The following is a 20,946-nucleotide window of genomic DNA, read 5'->3' on the forward strand; positions in this document are numbered from 1 at the left end:
GCACTAGTAGCCACCTTCCTTAATGGGTTGGGCATGCATCTGCCCCAGCAAAACTCAGACTTGTAAATCGCCACTTAATGTTGCCAGGACACTGGCACTTTTTGACAACGTGGTTGTTTACTGGTGGTGAATTATGACTCTGAATTTTTGTAAGCATGGGCAAGGCGATGGATACAGAACTCCTTTTTGGAATACTTTCCATATCAAGATATTAGGCATGGGCAAACTTGTGTCACCAGTACTTGTGTTGTACCTGTTCTGTGGTTAAATACAGGACTTCAGTCTCCAAGGCTGTCAATCCAGCACCTTTCAGCACCTCTTTGCTAAATTTTCTAAAACAGTTTGTTAGGCGGTTTCTTACCCAGCACAACATAAAGGAGGATATTCTCCTGTAGGTTTATTAATCCCTGGAATGCCCTGAGTAAGCACCCTTGCAAGGCTAGGTACAGTCTGACTTTTCTTTTTCTACTGTGAAATAGCTGTTTGTAAGGCTGTTATTGTTAGGAAGAGGAAGGAAGTGCTCCTGTTGTATAGTTATATTCATCTATGAAGACAGTGCTGCTTCTGTTTATATTTGCTTGTTTTGTCATGAGTGTTTTTCAAACAAAAGAAAAATGAGATTATAAAATGTAAGGTTCTGTATGTTCCTTAGTGGGATGTGCAAAGCTAAGTACTGTGTTTCCACAAGAGACAATAGGATGTGTTAAGTACATGCTGTCAGAATGGGTATGTTCATTTTAAGCCCCAAACTGCAAAGAAGTTCCAACTTGTCAGAGTCCTAATGTTGCTCTAGCAGTATCTTGGAGCTCATTTTTCCTTTTGTTTTATGCTAGTATTAAAAGAGGAACGAGAACCTCTCTATTTAAAATTTTGAATCTTGAATGCATGTAGTGATAGAAGCTAGTACAATCTCTTGATAAATGTTTATTTAGCAACTTCACTTGCAGAGTTCTTGACATGACTAACTATGGCTTCTTCTGTTTCCATTATTACAACAGTCTGCATTTGTGTGTGATATATCTGTGATGTCAATCTGTGCGATATGATTAGCAGTACCAACTGCAGAGTGCACAATATGTGAAGTAACTAATGTGCTTTTCTCAAACCTTCAGTAAGGTATTTTCCATACACTGTATAAAAAGCTCTGTGATTAATAACCTGCACAGGTGAAAACACACACACAACTGGTTGTTGAGTCCTGGCAGGAAAAAGTGTAAATCCTGAATTCTTTGTGTCCCATAACTTGTTTATGATTTAAAACTGACTTACACCAAATCTGGTGTCAAAGATTTGCTCCTTGACTGACAGTTATTTCAAGTTTCCGTGTCAAATGAGCCTCTGTGGCTGAATTGCAAATGTTTGAGAGACTGACTACAATGGAAAATGTTGTCAGATCTTTGATGAATCAATGTCATGTTTGGGTAAATCTTACAAATTCTGTATGTTAAGAACACTCTTCTTCACCGATAAAACATGTCTTTCTGCATTTTTCCCCATTATCAATGCTTATCAAGATGTAAATAGAAACTCTGCCTTTTGTAATTAGCTTTTGGTGGCTGCTTGGTTCAGAGTTGGAACAGAATAATATATAGGGAAGCTTCTCAAAGCTCCTCAAAGAATCAATCCTGAAGCACTTACATGAGAGGAAAGTGATCAGGAACAGTCAGCATGGATTCACCAAGGGAAGGTCATGCCTGACTAATCTAATCGCCTTTTATGATGAGATTACTGGTTCTGTGGATGAAGGGAAAGCAGTGGATGTATTGTTTCTTGACTTTAGCAAAGCTTTTGACACGGTCTCCCACAGTATTCTTGTCAGCAAGTTAAGGAAGTATGGGCTGGATGAATGCACTATAAGGTGGGTAGAAAGCTAGCTAGATTGTCGGGCTCAACGGGTAGTGATCAATGGCTCCATGTCTAGTTGGCAGCCGGTGTCAAGTGGAGTGCCCCAGGGGTCGGTCCTGGGGCCGGTTTTGTTCAATATCTTCATAAGTGATCTGGAGGATGGTGTGGATTGCACTCTCAGCAAATTTGCGGATGATACTAAACTGGGAGGAGGGGTAGATACGCTGGAGGGGAGGGATAGGATACAGAAGGACCTAGACAAATTGGAGGATTGGGCCAAAAGAAATCTGATGAGGTTCAATAAGGATAAGTGCAGGGTCCTGCACTTAGGATGGAAGAATCCAATGCACCGCTACAGACTAGGGACCGAATGGCTAGGCAGCAGTTCTGCGGAAAAGGACCTAGGGGTGACAGTGGACGAGAAGCTGGATATGAGTCAGCAGTGTGCCCTTGTTGCCAAGAAGGCCAGTGGCATTTTGGGATGTATAAGTAGGGGCATAGCGAGCAGATCGAGGGACGTGATCGTTCCCCTCTATTCGACACTGGTGAGGCCTCATCTGGAGTACTGTGTCCAGTTTTGGGCCCCACACTACAAGAAGGATGTGGATAAATTGGAGAGAGTCCAGCGAAGGGCAACAAAAATGATTAGGGGTCTAGAGCACATGACTTATGAGGAGAGGCTGAGGGAGCTGGGATTGTTTAGTCTGCAGAAGAGAAGAATGAGGGGGGATTTGATAGCTGCTTTCAACTACCTGAAAGGGGGTTCCAAAGAGGATGGCTCTAGACTGTTCTCAATGGTAGCAGATGACAGAACGAGGAGTAATGGTCTCAAGTTGCAATGGGGGAGGTTTAGATTGGATATTAGGAAAAACTTTTTCACTATGAGGGTGGTGAAACACTGGAATGCGTTACCTAGGGAGGTGGTAGAATCTCCTTCCTTAGAGGTTTTTAAGGTCAGGCTTGACAAAGCCCTGGCTGGGATGATTTAACTGGGAATTGGTCCTGCTTCGAGCAGGGGGTTGGACTAGATGACCTTCTGGGGTCCCTTCCAACCCTGATATTCTATGATTCTATGATTCTGTTTACACACACTAAACAGCAATGATATGGGTTTGGTGCGGGAAAGCACCATGCATCAGAAGTTCACAACCATTTCATGGAGTACTGGACATGCATTATACCATGGTGTGCTTGAACATGGCAGTAAAGTTAATAGCTATGCAAAAGCTGATGTGATTAGAATTATGCACTTTTACTTATTGTGTACTTTTTTTTTCAGTACAGCTTTCTTTATGTATGGTACCTCACCATTCAAAAACATTTTATATATTAACCGCTCGTCTAGCTTATGCATTTATTTATATACTGTACTGTGGTCTCCATATTTTAATAAATGTGGTATGTCAGAGGCATGCTCTGGGAAGAATGAGCCATATAGGAACAAGGTGGTAACAAAAATCACATGCTTCTGGGGATAATCTTATTACAGCTGGAGTGAGAAGTCACACTCTTCTCTTTCCTCAACCCTATCCAGGACCAACCGCTAACAATACTGCATAGTGCCCATGTATGTTCTAGGAGTTTTTTCAGATAAAGCAAACCAAAAAAAATCAGTTATTTGCTGCTGGTGGCAGAACATCAGGCTTGGTGGATGAATTAATCTGAACCAATATGTCAGTTCCTTCGTATTAGGACCACTAAGAGTCCAAGGGAGTAAGATCTGATTGTTTTGTTAGTGATACTGAGATTATGGTACTGAATTCTGACAAAAGTGGAAAACAAGTGACGATTTGGCTATGGAGACTTAGACGTGTCCATTTCTAGGTACTGCTGAAGAGAGACTATGGTAAATTGAAGCTTTAACTTGGATTTTGGGAGAGACTAAAGCCAGTGCTTAATTTGTAATGCAAGAGGTGCCAGGGCTCAAGCAAGTTTGTTACTTTCATAACTGATGCAGAAAGCCCAGAGGTGCCTGGGCTATGAACTGCCAAGCCCAGAGGCACAAATTAAGCACTTACTAAAGCATGGATTTAAGGAATGAAGGCATGCATGTGAATTTCAGTGGAGAATTGTTTTGAATTTAGCAGTATTTTGGAGATCACTTGCAAACTTGCCTCCCAAATTTTGTAAAATAAATTAAGGTGACATCAGATACCAGAGTTCCTGAGGTGAGGTTGCAGGGGAAATGGTGATATTTTGGGAGAGGTTTGGTAGTTTTGAATATGTTATGTGGTTTGAATATGTTATGCTCTCGGCTATGGCTGAGCCGAGAGCTGATGAGTTTGGGGCATTCAAAAAGGCCTGATTTGGAAACGTCCTCCTGGACTCCTGTTGTTGCTCACAGTTCCAAACTGAGAGAGGTGCTCGGCCCCCTGAAAGATTAGGCCCAAAGCAAGAAAAAGGTCATAGCAGTTAAGAGATGGGAAAACATGATATTGGGAAATTTAAGTGAAGTTGGAAAAGGGGTTGCAGAGAGGATTGGAGATGGTAGCTGTAAAGTTGTTGCTGCATGTGTTTGACCTTTGTGTAAGAAACTCAAGTATGTAAACTGTGTGGGTTAATGGATGTGCCTTGAGTAATACTGCAAAACACATTCAGTATCTCCCTTTTTTTTTTTTTTTCCAATGAGATAGTGTAAAATAAGAAGAGAAGTGTGGGCTTTTTTTTATGTTGATCCCTGTACATTGTAGAGATGTCTTTCTTTGATCTAGCATGTTTTCATTCTGAACATGTTGCAAGTCTCAAGCAGACTCAAAGGGTCAAAAAATAGGTGGCTCTGTCTTGTTGGTTCTCAGTGTAGCATCACTTGTTGTAGGCTACTCTTAAAACTAACATTTATAATATGTTGCAACTTTACCAGTTCTGCCCAACAGAAACTACTTGCTAAATGTCCCAAGAATTACTACTGCAATAGGTGCTATACGAATTACTTAAAGTTTGGGTTTGGGAGTCAGGAGATCTCTAGTTTCAGTTCCCAGTTCTGTTATTGACCCCTGTCACCTTAAGCAAGTCACCATCTACCTCAGTTTCCCCAAATGTAGAATGAGGTTAATACCTGAAGCTCTTTGTAAGGCTCTAGATATCTGTGCTTGAAAAGTATTTTTAAAATGAAATTGCTACTTTAAACACAGCAAAGTCAAATCCTCAGCATCGTTTCAGCATCATCTTTTGTCATTTAATACCCTTTGTTAGACCTGCACTTTGAACGCAAGTCCTGTTGGTCTTTGCCAAGATGGAGTCTACTGCCTTGATACTACAGAGCCATCTGTGGTGCTGGAAGATGTCTATCATAAGAACAAGGTCCCTGTACTGGCTGCTTTAGTCACAACTTTTTTTTTTTTTTTTAACTACAGTAACTCCTCACTTAACTTTATTTTGTTATGTTGCTGATCAATTAGAGAACATGCTCATTTAAAGTTGCACAATGCTCCCTCTCGTTTGGCAGCCGCCTGCTTTGTCCACTGCTTGCAGAAAGAGCAGCCCGTTGGAGCTAGCTGGTGGAACCAGGGTGGACCGGCAGCCCCCCTAAATTTCCTGTGCAGCAGCCGTACAGCAGACTATCAAGTGCCGGGCAGTTCAGCTGTCCCTCCCCCACTGCCATGTGCAGCTCCTGCCCTCTGCCTTGGAGCTGCTCCCGGGAGCCTCCTGCTTGCTGTGCAGGAAGAGGGGCCCCAAGGTCAGTGTGTCCTCCCCCTTTCCTGCCCTCTGCTCCTCCACAGAGTGGAGGGGGAGCATGACAGGGCTCAGGAAGGAGGGAGCTTCCTGGCAGCAGCTGCTGTCTCAACTTGCTGATCTACTTTAAAAGGCAGTGTACTTAGAGTGGGGTCAGCATACTTAAAGGAGCAATGCGGGTGGGTCTCTCTCTCACACGGGGTGTGTGTGGATCTGTCAGTCACACTCTCACACACAGTTTGTCTCTCTCTGCCATGTTGTGTCTCCTCCCTCCATTCGTGCTGGCTTATAGAGTGTGAGGCTACATTAACAGAGTGTGTTAACCCTTGACGGCTCAGCTGAGTGGTAGTTCATCATTTAGCAGTAAGGCATTCCCTGGGGCTGACTCCACCACCTAAACCAAGCGTCACAATCATCATTGCTGTGTACAGTATTAAATTGTCTGTTTAAATAAAATTTCCCTGGAACATAATCCCCCTATTTACATTGATTGTTATGGGGAAATTGGATTCGCTTAACATTGTTTCGCTTAAAGTATCATTTTTCGGGAACATGACTACGACATTAAGTCAGGAGTTACTGGTACTTTTAAATTTTTTTCAGATGCTGCTGTAAAATCCTACAAAACACCACTTTGGAAAATAATAAAGACGTGCTTGGAACCAGTAATGAAACTAGACACTTTTGGGGTTTATTAATTCCATATTTGAGGCAGGTGATTAAATATCAGGCAAAAAAGGTAATTTGCATGCAGAGTGCTTTTTAATGTGGGACATGGAGGAGAATCATGGCAAATATAGTGTGTCTTATCACTAGTCTTTCTTATTACTTGGTACTAAACATATGAGATTTAGAAGCTAATGCGTATGGCATTTTAAATTCCTTGGGGGGCATAAGGACTGTCTTTTTAAAACATTTTGGTTCTGACACTGAAGTGTTGAGAGTCTCCTTTGGATTACTGAGTACTCTTATCTGTCGCTGGTTAAAAATAGGATCTGAAAATGCACAATACATGATTGGACGTTTTTCAAGTGAACATAGGTTATATGGGATCCTGAAGTTTTTTGTTTTGTTTTGTTTTTGTTTTGTTTTTTTTTAAATAAATTGCCCAACTGTTAACAACTGTGCTCTCATTTTAGGTGTTAGGTATTATTGAGCTGTAACAGTTGTGGAACATTGCATAGTTAGAACCTAGGGGGCGTTTTTAAATTAGCACCAGCAGCTGTTCAATATTTCAGATGACTTGCCATATTTAGTGGGTGAAGGGTGTTGCAGGCATTTTAGTGGTTGCAGAAATGCAAAAAAGATCTAACCAATACCCTTGCCTTCTGGCTGAAGTACGTATGCCAAGTTTCATCACAGGGAGTATATTCATGAGATGATTTAGAAGTCTCTGAGCAGTCATGTTTTAACATGGCAATGTGACTGCTTCCCTAACCACAGCAGAGTTAGTAGGCAGTTGTAATAAATTACAATTATGCAATTTTTTATTTTTTGTAGCAAGAGTTTGCTCTTTTTGCCCATACAATGACACTGCATCTATTAATTCGTATACTTGCTGTCTGGGTAAAATGCTGACTAGACAGTGACTAACTAGGATATTGCTGCTAACTGCAAAATGCTGCAGGATTTCAGTACAAAGAGCAGCCCTGTTTTTAGCAGGCTTGCAAGAGCCATTTTCCACTGGAGTTTCTCCTTTTCTAGCCTCTCATCCAGTTTTCCAAGAATCACCTATTTAAATGTGTTGGCCATAGCTGCTGGGCACCGAGCAACACAATGTTGACCTGCCCTGGAATGAAGTCTTTCTGGTGCTGACCTAGTGATTTGAAGTGCATATTGTAGGACTAGTCTCTCTCCTACTTTATGATGAGCCTTTCGCCTAGGGCAGTGGTGTTCAAACTCCGGCCCTGAGGCCAATTGTCACTCTTGAGGGCCACAATTCAAGAGTGACTGTATTAAGAAGAACATTTGTATTTGATCATGAATTGAAAGTGTGTTCCCTGAGCCAGGCTGTGCAATTTTTAAACTGAAGAGTTTTGAATTAACCCCATTGCTCTGGGGAGGAGATGCAGACGCTACCTCCCCAATTGCACCCCATCAAAGCTGATATGAACTGGGGATGCTGTTAGGACTTCTTGGAGTCTTTTCACTGTTACAGCTGTTTAGCCGTTCCAGGAGAGCTTTGGGTGCTCCATTGCCTTCCCTGCCAGGGAGAGCTGGATATGGACTCAGCTGCCTCTGCCAGGGCCTAGAGGAGCAGCTAGCAAAGGATGACTCCCCTCCCTACACAAGGCAACCCAGGAGAAAGGGTGGAAATTGAGAACTACCAACCAATTATGGCTCCCTGATTCTGTGCCTGTTGCCCAGCCCTAGAGCAGGTATAGGATAGCTTGAACTTGGTGGGGACTCCCAGTGCCGGCAGGCAACTTGCAGCTTGTTTTCTTTCCCTTTGCCCTATCAAAGTGTGAGCTCCGGCCGGGAGTCAGGGGCTGGGCAGGATGGTCCCGCGGGCTGTAATTTGGCCACCTCTGCTCTAGTGGGTCGGATATGCTCTGTGACATACGTGTACACCTTCCATGAGCATAGCAGAATTTGAAAGAGTATTACATACCTCATGGCTTGTAATTGGTCAAATGTAATTCCTAATAGAATTCAGATCCATGTTCCTCATGTGCAATCAGCTATACACACTAAGTGTCTTAAGCTGTTATAATATCTAGCAGAGTCATACATGAGACATGGAGAATATAAAACATATCTATATAATGCAGGAAGGGTGACTCTCTCTCAAAAAGCTCAGTACTTCCCTCTCCCCATTAGAGGCATGGTTCACTTCAGGCAAGGTACAGAAAAGCCCTGAAATGTCTTGCTGTGGGGCCTGCTAGGGAGACCTGTTGGGACTCCACCTTAAAGAGCAGAAGGAAGGTGGGAATTCGGACTGGTGGTTATTTTGCCAAAACACAGTTCACTAATTCCTAATTTCAGCTGAATTCACCTGACTTGAAAAGCTTTCAAATGGCATCTAAATGGAAAGTCCACCAGAGTGAGCTGTATGTCAGGTAGTGATAAAAATGACCTGTTAAGTGTCTGGGGTGCTGTTTCAAGTGTAACTTTAAAGGTTTAATATTTTCCTAGAAGAAACAGGAAATCCTGCTCTGAATAATAATAATAATAATTAATAATTTAATTTAAAAAAAAAAAGAGCTTATACCAAGATAGCTTGGTGTGGTGCTTGTGAGTATCAGAGCCATGTTCGTTATAACAGTGAACAGCTTGCGATCTGGGTACGTCATAGGCTATCATGGTTTCATCTGGTGAGCAAGGCAACTATGCTGGCCATGACATGAAACTGAGCCTGATTCCTTGCCAAAGACAAAATGATTTATAATGAAGCTGATATGTATCACAGGCCTGGCACTGACCTAATATGTGTCTGTGCAGTACACAGCCTTCCTTCAATGGGCATCTCAGGTTAGCATCTGGAGCTTTTGTTTTAAGATGCAGTCAAATACGTGGGGAGAGCCACGTACGTTGCAGAGGAAAAGCTCTTTTTATCCAGAGCCAAGTGATGTTGCAACTGTTCTTTGATCTACCTAAAGATGGAGTTGAACAAAGAGAGGAGTATTTCAGGAACGGGGAAAAATCATAGTATGAGTACTTGAATGGTTAAATACTGTTGTGTGGTGAAAACCATTGCACTGAGATTTAATTTTGGGGAGAGATCCAAGAAGGGAGTGTGTGGATCACAAAGTGGTTGTAGCAAAGAAGGTGAAAATGGAAAAGTTTTTCTGTTACAGCATTGGTTCCCTTAAGGTTTTAAATAAGGTGGGTGGACATGTATTCTGTGAGTGCCAATGGCATGGATGACCACCTAAGGTGTTGGAGTGGAACAAAGTTAGCGGCCCAGCATAGGGATGAGAGAGTACCAGAGGGGACAGGTGGCAATGTAGGCTGGATGGGAGAGAAACATCTGAAACTGATTGGTTTCAAAGAAACACTTGATGCCTGGTAAACTGGCTAACTCCCGTTATACACACACATAAAACTTGCTCCCTACGCCTAAAGAACCTCAAAAAGGACCAGCATGGTTTTATTTTTGGCTTGGTGACAGTTGTGGGATGGATAGCTATGGAGTTCTCCTCCACCCCCCCACAAGAGAGTCATGGCTCAAGCAATAGCACAACGTATTTTCCCCGCAGCATCACACTGGGTCTGGATATAATTAGCAAAGCATTATGCAGTTGCAGAGCGAGAAGTCAGTCTGCGCATGGCGTTACAGGAGAGGAGATGCAGGGGTGCGCGGAGCTTTGGGATTCAGACCAGACCAGCGAGGGGTTGTCACCCAGAGCTGCAAGGCAGGCAGTACCTTAAATGCTATTCTGCTCTGATATCAACAGCCAGCAGACATGTCTGCAGGTTACACCTTGACTTCTACTGCCCAAGTGGCCCCAACACCCACCCAGTCCCAAATTTCCCCAAAACCATCTGCCCAGTGACACGCTGCTGAGGTTCCCAGAGCCAGTGCTGGTGCTAGGCATAAGCAGGCTAAGAAATTGCTTAGGGTCCCAAGCAGCTCAAGGGGAGGGCCCTCCATTCTCTTTTTTTTTTAGAGTATGTGGGGGGGAGGGGAGGGGAGAGACACCCAAAAATATTCCTGCTTAGGCCTCCAGTGGGCCAGTACTGCCTCTGCCCACAATTGTGAATTACTGTGTTACCCTTCTCGGTCTCAGCAAGTGAGAATGTTGCTACTGCCAGACTCTGTGACAGTTAAGTTTTTTGCTCCTTTAAAGAAACAGTACACTGCAGCTCAGCAATTTAACTGGGGTTTGACAAACATTCTTGTTTCAATCGCAGCACTGAATTGGTTTTTAGTGAAAGTAAAACAAGCTTATTGAACAAAGTCAGGTTTAACTGATACCAAGTAAAAGGAGTAAAGAGAAATGGTTACAAACTAACAGTAAAAATATGCTTCTGAGGATGTGTCTGCACTTAACATGCTAGTGTCACAGCTGCACCATTGTAGCAATTCTGTGTAGATGCTACCTAAGCTGAAGGGAGGCATTCTCCTTTGGAGTACATAATCTACCTACCAACAGGCAGTAACTAGGTCGATGGAAGAACTCTTCTGTCAACCTAGCGCTGTCTATATGGGGACTTTAGTCGACTTAACAATGCCACTCAGGGGTGTGGATTTTTCACTGACCTAATTTTCTAGTGTAGACCAGGCCTAAGACTAAAACTTAACTTCAGCAAGGTGCAATCTTTGCCTGAGTAAGTTTCTCACCTATATTCGGTTTCCAGAGACTTCAGCCCACTTGGTCGAAGGATCCAGTGTTCCTGTGATTTCAAGAGCTCTGGTCCCTTGATTCCCCCAAAGTGATGGACAACTATGGGGTTCTCTCCCTTTTGTTTTTATAGTTCAGTAACTTTTGAAATATGTTCTTTGAAAAGTAAGACCAGACCAAGCAAATTGACTTTGTTTCAGGAGGCAGGCAGGTTTCCTGCTGTTCTGCCCTTCATCTTGACTTCTCATCTCCTTGCTGATTTGTACGTAAATGGAGCTTGATTGTTTTGATTCTGCAATGCTTAATTTACATTGGAGACAGGTAGACAGCTACCTTCCCTTCTGTCTGGGAGAGAACCTGTTTCTCCCTGTATTTAGTCAGACTTTAAATCTTATTTGTGAATATCCATAATTCCTCATCGTGTTGATGCAGACATTTCACAATGATATTAATCAACAGAGTGTCAGATCTTTTATAAAACCCTGTTACTCGATACACTTTTATAATACGGTAATACTGTATGCAATCAGTTGATTCAATTGCTTATCCTTTGAGATTCAGCCCCCATGTCTTTATAGCGAAGAGGCTGTCTCTTCCACACTCTAGTTTGATGGTTTGACAAGCTGGTGTTTCAAGGAGTTGTCATAGAGCTTAGCAGTAGTGAAACTTTCACTTGCTGGGGCTGAGATGGGTAACACAGCAACTCACACTGCTGGGAAACCCAGCAGAGTGTCACAGGGCAGAATGTTTTGGGGGAATTCGGGACTGTGAGGGTGTTGGAGTGATTCAACAAACAGTACCTGGTTGGTGGAAATCAGGGTATGACCTGTGTGCTTGTCTGCTGGCTGTGCTGGTGTCTGGGCTGAGAGTCACATCAGCATATCATTTAAAGCACCCAAAGTTGCAGGGCAGGTGGTGACCCAACCTCTCACTGAACCCTAAAGTGTCACAGGATGTGTGGTGCAAGCTTGCATAGTGGTTCGTTTTACCCTGACTTCAACGGGAGATGAAGGTGCTCACCCCTCTGGTTTGGATCCTGTTGTGGTGAGCTGGGTGGGTCCTCTTGCTTCCCCCCACCCCTTCCCTTCTCCTTCCAAAAACTTATGCCCTCCAGCCATGAAAAAGTCAGCATATCACACGTTCATGCATTGTTTTCAGGGTCAGAAAGAAATAAAGGGCTTGTTGAGACTTTCTCTAAACATAAATATTTATCACCTCATAAACAAACCTCTGAAATATTGTTTACATTGCTGTTGGGGGTTGGTTGTTTTGTTTTGTTTTGTTTTTTTTAAGATCTTGAAGGACTCTATGTCCACAAATGCATTCACACTCTTCAGCCTCTCCCAGGAACTCTGTCTCCAGCTTAGGGCTTGGCTATACTTACATTTTATAGTGCTCTAACTTGCTGGCTCAGGGGTGTGCAAAATCACCCCCCTGAGCACAGCAAGTCAGAGCGCTTTAAAGCTGGAAGAGAGCTCTTGTGTTTGCTGTGTAGTCACCAAGCCATCCACTCAACTTCAGAGGTTTGCTTTCCATTATAACAGTTCTGCTGCAGTTCTTGCAGTATAGAAGAATTCAGACTAATCTTGGAGGGGGATTCTGACCAGAGGTGAGGTACATTTTCATAATGTTGGTTTCCCTTTCCTACCTTCAAAATAGCTCAAGTATTACTTTGTCTAAATATTCTGCTACTGTGATCACTTGTCTGTTACTGAGTCAGCAATAGATGCACTTGTGGGTTTCACATAGGATAATACAGCAGTGAGCCTCACCTTTTCTGTAACGGTAACAGATTAAGTCTTAATTGAACCCAGCCAGTGCCACTATCTAAAGTATAATAGTTTGATTTGCTCCAAATTGAGAATCAGAGTTGGTTTTGGAATAGCCAAACACTGTTTTGGTTTGTGTGTACAACTGAATGGGAGGCAGATAGGAGTGCTCAGGAACGGAACCCATAACAGAGGCCCATCTCTAAGGGAAGAAAGCACATTTTATTTTATTTATGGGGTGGGGTGAGTAATGTGCTATGTTGTGTCCCCTTTCTATTCCCCTTCCCTTCTGTGCCCCCCCCCCCCCCCCCCCCATGTGAGCAAAGTTAGGGAACCTTATGTAAGGAAGTAGCACTTATTGCAGTTGGTCATCTTGTAGCAAAAGTTTGTGGACAATGGCAAGCTTGAGATGGTGTCTGCCCTGCTTCATTGTGGTTTTACGGTAGCCAGTTGGGGGAGAGGATACATAAGCGCTCAGAATGACCAGGCTGTTTAAAAACTTTTTTGTGCCATTATACAACTGAGGTAAACACTGCACTCATGATTGGCTTAAAATGTACCTTCCTGTAAAGTCACAGAAAATTTGTAAGGTCTGGGAGATCTGTTTTGGCAATAGGTTCTCTGCTTCACTCTGATAAATAATTTTTATCAGCATTGCACTTTCTAGGAGCCGTGTGTGTGTGTTTTTAAACTGCTTATCTTTCTCAGTGTACATGGGGAGCAGAGAGTGAAGTAAGAGTAGAGAAAAACAAAATAACCAACCAGACGAAATGTGAATAACTCTTTCTTTTGTGAATTCTTTCTAGTTCCACGGCAAGTGGATGACAAACTGTATCTTCTAGACCTTTGGTTTAATAATTCTGACTTCTTACAACTGATGTCTAGATTGTTTTGATGTCAAAATATGAACAAAAGGATATGTTTTCTGCATACCACAGTTACCTATCACACAGCATGCTACAGGTGGCTAGCTGCTGTGATCCAGAAATTTGGCAGGTTTAAATCCCCAAATCCGTTTTATTTAACGTTACATAGGTCAGAAAATCAGTAACGTTGTTTTACATCTTGTCACTAAATAAATGTTAATCTTGCTGTTTTAAACAGTTGCCATGTTCACTAGGCGTGGCTGGAAACTTTATAATGCCTTTTCATGGGAAGAAATATTTTAGTAGTTTTAATATTAGACTTTGACAGCAGGATTACAAATCCCTTTCCTTAGAGGGGAAAAATAGCACTGTTTTACAAAGTAACTGCTTCCAGATTAAAAATAGATTAAATTTAATGTATGGTTTCTTTTCTCTCCACCCTGCCCCAATCCCCCCTCCAGATCTTCTTCCACCAGGAGTCTGCAATCTCCTTAACCCTGCAGCTATCTACGCAAATAATGAGATCAGCTTGAGAGATGTTGAGATCTATGGCTTTGATTATGATTATACATTAGCACAGTACTCTAATTTATTACACTCTATGATATTCAACACTGCCAGAGACATACTAATTGAACAGTACAAGGTAAACTTCTGATAATAGGATGGGTTTCTTTCATTAATCTTACTGTTTTTTCTTTTCCGCAAAATCTTTTAGTAAAGCATTCCCTGTAAAGTTTGTTTTATTACCACTGTGTATGTATACATTGTCTGTGGTAGTGATAGCTATGTAATTATATATTTCATGAACCTGGCACTCTGTCTGCTAATCCATTTCCCTTGGGACTTATTGTAACATTGCAAATGTCTGAGCGTCTTCAAAGAGTTGCCACTATTTTTAAAAAAAACAAAACACAAAAAACATTGCCACCACTCTATCCATCCATCCATCCTCCTCTTTCCTCCTAACCCCAAATCAGAAGATGGGCAACAGCCGGTACTGGGCTAACGATGGGCCCATGTAGCCCTAGAAACAAGTGATTTTATTTTTATAGTTAGTTATATGGGACTTAATGAGTTTTCTAGACTAAGTTGTTAAATATATCATATCATTGGATGTGCCTATGTTCTCTTGTCTTGTTTTATTTGACAGGTTAGCAGCACTTTTTGTGTTTAAGAAAAGAAATACAAAGCTGAGTACTTCAATATATACAAATTCCTATAGGTGTGTGGCCGAAGCTGCACTACTTTCCCTAGCGTCCTAACCATGTCACACAATGGTTTTGCAATGGCATTTCCCCCTGTCATTTTAGGGCTTCAGGTCCATTCTCATTCTCTCTCCCCAAACCCTCTGTGCCTCACCCATTCTTTCACAGTGGAGCAAAACTAAGTGTTGGGACATAGGACAGCCTGTACCAATCCATTTAAAATTGGGATGGAGGATTCTTCCAGAAAATGGAAAAAAATATTATCAAAAGAACCAGTATATTTATGCCAGGATTTTCAAAAGAGCCTGATAAGTTAGGCATCTTAACTCCCTGGTGTGTTCTCTCTCTCTCTCTTTTAAATTCCAGCCTACATCTTCTGCCAGGATCTCTGATATCATAGTGATGGGTATGGAATGAGATCCTACATATTTATTATGATTCTTTAGGGAACCCAACTAATGCATACAGAATAGGACACTTACAATCTTCAGAATGAATAGCCTGCTCACTGCAGGCTAACAGATATGTGGCATCTGCCATGATGAATATGGCTTATAAATAAATCACTGACCATACAAAAAGGCAGTCTGTGTAGAATTTGTGGGTGTAGGATGACATAGATGCCAGGAATTTTTAAATAGGGAATGTATGATATTGACTAATAATATCTATCATTACTAGGGCTTGGAAAACATAGCAGACACCTACTAGCCAGAGGTAGCTGTGAAAGACTGGGTGGGGACAGAATCTATATTTGCAAGGTCCAGGGGGAACACTCTGATGAAGAGTCCCAGATACTGGGAAGGGTGGAGGGTATTAGGATCTCTCTCATTGTCTAGCATGAGTTCTAGCTAGAAAGTATCTGCAACTTGAAACTCCACTCCCTCTAGTAGTACTCTACCCATTTCTCAGCTTCCTTTCTGTGATTAAGTGAGAAAGTGTGGGCAGCAGAAAGCTCTGATTCATCAACCTCTTTCAAGCCCCCTGTCCCCCCTTATTAATAATTTTTCATGTGTAGGTGGGTGCGGGGGGGAGAGCTGTCATCCCCCACGGAGTAGCTCCAGTGTCTGCCTATGCTGTTTTTTGGGGGGGACGGTATAAGCTTTTTTCCGCAACTGCAGCAGCACGAAACTGACAAGCTTCTTTCATTTCATTGCTGCTCAGAAAAGATTTCAACTATGTCAGTTTTGTTTGGTGGCTGCTCAGCAGAGCTCTGAGCAACAGCAAATACAATGCAATTGTCTGTCTGCACACCTGGGAAGAGAGCCCTGAGGTGTTTCACATTTTGAAGTTCATCATAATGAGCACAAAGATTTAGAATAGCTTCTTTTTTTATTAAAACGAAATAAAACTCCAAAAGTTTAAATCATTCAGAAATTGGTGGCTTAGTATAGCTTTTTCTCATGCTCTTTGGGCAAAACCTCCCTTATATGATGGGTTTAGTAAGTGGATTTCAAGCCCGTCTCAAGATACAGTTACTCTTTTCAGGGCACTAGGTATTTGGTATAGGAGTTAGGGATCAGTTGCCCAAGCAAACATTCCAGTTTGCAGAATCCCAAATCTTGGCAGTTGCATTATAGTTTTTGGGCATCTTTTGGTTCACTTAGGCCACTGTTGGATGGAGGATACTGGGATTTGGTGGTCTAGGGGGCTAATTCAGTATACCAAATTCTTCATTCTCTTGTCAACTGGAAAAATTTCTTAAATATCCGGCACTGCTTCACTGAATTAACTGCTTTCTCGTGAAATATTTTCCAGTATCCGGAAGGACTCAAGAAATACGATTACCTTCCAGGATTTGCCATCAGAGGGCTTCACTATGACGTGCAAAAGGTGAACGACAAATTTAAATTTCATACTTGCACAGTATTGATCTGCCTGTCACATAACTCAGTCCCATCTCTTTCCTGTAATGACATCTGATAGAACAGCTTTCAGAAGACTATGCACTAGGGATTGTTGTATCTGTCCCTGCATAGGTTCTTTTAGATTGTAATCTCCTTGGGACAAATGGAACTAATATAAAAGGCTGGCTACATGGTGTCTCTCGTGTTTCTCTCTCTCTCTCTCTCTCTCGTTTCTTTCTCAGTATTTTAATAGCCTTCAGTGATTTAAAAGGTATGTAGCTACAGCCTGTACTCACTGAAGAGGTTTTTTTTCTTTCACTACTACCAGTATTTGAAATAGAGGGCCAGAACAACTCATTAAGCTTTGTAGCTTCTCAGACATTCCTTCTGAAGCCCTGTAATGTTTGAGAGGCTTAGGAGCACACAAAGTACAAGCTTTTGTTTTAACCCTCCTTTTTCAATAACTTTAGACAACCACGTAAAAGTATAGTTCTGAAAAATATCGCATCACCTCGCTGCAGTTAAACAGCTTATATTCAGTAGGGAGACAGACAATTACTGGTACAAGCTAGTCTTCTTTTGATAGTCTGGTTATTTCTGAACCAGCTAAGTGTGTTCAGTCACTTCAGTGTAACTAGAGAATGCACCCTTTTAAAGAGGAATGAAGGAATTTTATATTTCCCAGGTTGTCTTCTCTTCTGCCCGAGCTAAGCTGTAATGCTGAAACTGACATTATGGCAACAGTCTGTCCTGAATGTATGTTTCTGACTTTGCAGCAGGAGAGATTGTCCAATCACTTTCTGTGTTCTGCTTGCGACTATCCAAACACAGATTTCTGAAATAAGAGCACACATTGCTCAGATGCCAAGAAAACTGTTCCTTTCAATGGGTGGGTAGTAGTGTGGGCTGCCTCATTTCTCATTTCAAAACATGAAAATCAAGCCCTGTGCAAAAAGCATGTACTGCCTGTTTGCTTTGGTTCAGCATAACTGCTTATTCCTGTTCAGAAGGTGGGAATGGAGGCTTGACAATAGTATGATGATATGCTAGATATGGGATTGCCTCTTAGTTTAGGAACATTAGGGAACAATGTAACATGCACTCATATTAGTGAAGGGATAAATTGTTCTGATACCACACTGATCTCTGATTCTCAGAGTGGTACTGGGTTAGTCTCAGAGGCCATACTTGGTTAAATTCCATTATGGCTATTGCATAATGCCTGGGGAAATAAAAAAGAAGGGATACCTTGTCAATAAAGAAGATCAATACAAAAAGAGAGAAGGTCTAATGTTTCCATTCTGGTACAAGAATGGGAACTTGAGCATGGAGTAAAAAACGTAAAAAGAAAATAAGATTTGGCACAAAAACTTGAACTATTAGTTCTGCTTAAGTAAGATGTGACTCGCCTTAAATCTCCTTACACATAAGTCCCTCCCTTGCTATGTGTACACAAAGGATTTGTCTTAATGTTAAAGAACTCCTGTACTCCATTCCTCTTCCACCTGCAGCCCCCAGAAAAAGTTTGTAATAGGTCCTGAGTTGGAATGTAATATTATGTAATGCGTCAGTTCATGGCAATTTGGCATTTTTCCCTGTGATGTTCTAAAATGTCGCTATGAAGAGAGAAGTGATTTAAGCACAACTTAAAAGTAACCTAATCTGAATGTATTTTTAACTAGAATTCATTTTTCTACTTTTTATTATTTCTTTGGGACATCAGTAAACTTAATCTGTTTTTCCTGACTAAATTTATACCAAATGCAACCAATGAAGACTGTTCACCTTTCTCTCTTCACAGAGTCTTCTGATGAAGATTGATGCTTTCCATTATGTCCAGTTGGGGACTGCATATAGGTGTGTCATATATTAATGCATTTACTAAATGCCCCAAGGGTTCATGCTGAAGGTGGAGTGCAAAGTCTCACGTCTGTAAAGTTTTTGAATTTTTTTTTTTTTTAAATGGGGAAAGCAACCTTTTCTAGCTTATCCTGTCTTCACTTGCTAAGTAATGATTACAAGCTGTTGCCTGACATGCAGTTACAGGTGGCTGCTTTTATCAAGCATATGGAGCTAAGTGTGGGAGTGAAAATGTAATTTTTTTTTTATGGACAATGATGCGTCTGATCACTTAACCCACTAAGTCTACAGGTTGCAGTGCAGTCTACTTAGTCAGAAAAATTGCCCTATGTCATTGGACTGGAGAAAGACTCACTCTCATAGAGCCGTCCATACATGAAAAAAGCCTATCCTGAGAGGAGTATGCTCATCAATGCTGGAAAGGAAGCTGTTTGGAGATGAAAATAAGGATATGGATTTTAACTCCATTGGATGGAGGCATTTTTCTTGAGTGGAAAAAGTTGAGTAAAGTGCCAAGAAAAGTAATAGGGAGTGCCTTTCTTAAACAAGTGGGCCAGAAGTCCTTGAATAGAGCATTAGTATGTAGCACACAGATTACTTTGGCTGCTCTTGCGTTCACTACATGCTGCATCCTGGCGGTTGGAGTGACACACTTGATATAAAAGCTTTTCAAGTCCTAATCCTGTCTGGTTGTGTAAGCACCAGCAAGTCCCACTGACTTCCCTGGGAGACTTTAACCTGCTCAGCACTTTGCAGGATTGGACTTGAAGACTCTCGTTTGAGAAGCAAGGAGACCGATACAGAGCAATAGAACACATGAATGCTCCAATGCAAAAACTCTGAAGCCCTTCAGAGAACATAAAGCAAAATATTATTTTGCTACTTTTTTGGTGGCTGGAATAGTTAAATACTTTTTTCCAAATGAAGGCAACTAATGGCTAATGTCCCCACCATACTTTTAAACTCTACTTTGGGCCAATGACTCCCAAAATGAAGCACATCAAATATTTGCCAATGTTAAGCAAACAATTCATTTACACCAAGGGAGCATGGTAAAGCTTCAGTATTGATTGTCCACTCTGTCTCTCTTCTCCCCCTCCTTCAACTCCCCCAAATAGGAAACAGGTACCCGAAATAGTAAATAGTCTGCAGACTTTCACCACTGCTCTCAGCACCTTCAATAACAATTGTGCATTACTTTTAGCGATATACAGCATCATTAGACTGGGAAGGATAGAATTAATGTCATGTGGAACTCTGTCTGGACCTGGCCCTAGGATTTTCAGGGACCTAAACAAAGTAACGAATGTGTGTCAACATCAGCTTCCTCTGCCACAGGCTGTGGTGGCATCCCACTTTTAATTTTTTTTTATTTTATATTTTTTGAGGCACTGTTGCAGCCCTGCTCCCTCTCCCCCAGTCTCTTTGGATTGGGACGAGGCCAGAAGATGCAGCCAAAGCACAGCATTCTACGTGGGGGAGGGTGGCTAGAGAATTCTGCAATGAGCTATTGGTCTGATGTTTGGTGGAAATGTCCCATGCTATGATGCTGAGAGATACATGTACATGCACAGTGAGATGGCATAACTTCTTAACCCTCCCATCCCTGAGAGCTGTCTCCTGCCTAATGAATTCCCCTTTGCTTTTCAGCAGCCGGTATTGCAATTGGCAGGCGGACTCAGTCAGCCCTTGCATTCCTTTCCCCATATCACGACCTCTCTCTAAGATTGCAAAAGGGTGGATCAGTGGGACTATATCCCTTTTAAGAACAAGTAGCTCATAACAGCAGTTCTGTACAGGGGACAGTGTGTGCATACAAATCCACTAATACTGGAGTTGCCCTCTGCAGTGAAGGCTGGTCTAAAGTCATTGACTATGTTTCTCTGATTCAGCTTTGCCAAGCAAGAACAGACAGTGAAGGGGAATATTTTTTTTTAATTAATTCAGGGAACTAAATCAGTGAGGGCCAACTTTTGAGGTCCTAATTTGGGCAGATTTCTACTGATTGTAATGAGTTTATTTTAGATTTACAATAGAGACCTAAGAGTGTCCATTCGAAGTCATGGACTCCCTTGACAGTTCTTAAAAACAGTTTGTGGGAGTACGGATGTGGGATTTGGCTCCTTATGATGATATGGCAAAAGCAAGAAAAGTCTCTTTTCAAAAATGATCAGTCATTCTGGCTGTTCTGTTATCCTCTCCCAAGTACCAATATCCTATATATTTGAAGCAGACCTGACAAAGCATGGGATCCTCTGCAGTTGGGAACCATCCTGCACTGGCCTTAAGAAATAAGCCGTTCCTGGGTTTTTTTTGGTGTGTGTTAGGATTCTGTATTAAAAGAAGTACTCATAAAATGGTGTATGTTTTGTTTCGTGAGCCTTTTGACTATGGAAGCTGACTGTTTTACTTGTGGAACAGTGCCTTTTCGCAGTTAAGCTCTGATTACGTTAAACCCCCAAGATTACCAGAGGCAGAGTTCCAAAATCAAAGAGAATTTCTTTTTCAACACTGCCCTGTTTATAGTTCCCAGGCATTGCAACATCCTTCACTGAACCTGTATAAGAGGGTTATTTCAAATAACTTTTTTTTAA

At 41.8% G+C, this 20,946-nt stretch overlaps 1 protein-coding gene across 2 annotated transcripts in view; it reads left to right on the top strand.

Annotated features, from left to right (window-relative positions):
• The window catches only part of NT5DC2 (5'-nucleotidase domain containing 2), a 62,498-nt gene that overhangs the window by 753 nt on the left and 40,799 nt on the right, over positions 1 to 20,946 (top strand). For both annotated transcript variants that reach the window (XM_037904338.2, XM_043552238.1), the window contains exons 2-4: positions 13,899 to 14,083; positions 16,404 to 16,478; positions 18,294 to 18,349. In XM_037904338.2, the coding sequence (XP_037760266.1) occupies positions 13,899 to 14,083; positions 16,404 to 16,478; positions 18,294 to 18,349 (316 nt within the window). The remainder of the gene's footprint in view (positions 1 to 13,898; positions 14,084 to 16,403; positions 16,479 to 18,293; positions 18,350 to 20,946) is intronic.

The sequence above is a fragment of the Chelonia mydas genome, chromosome 7, assembly GCF_015237465.2.
Source record: "Chelonia mydas isolate rCheMyd1 chromosome 7, rCheMyd1.pri.v2, whole genome shotgun sequence".
In the NCBI taxonomy this organism is placed as follows: Eukaryota; Metazoa; Chordata; order Testudines; family Cheloniidae; genus Chelonia; species Chelonia mydas.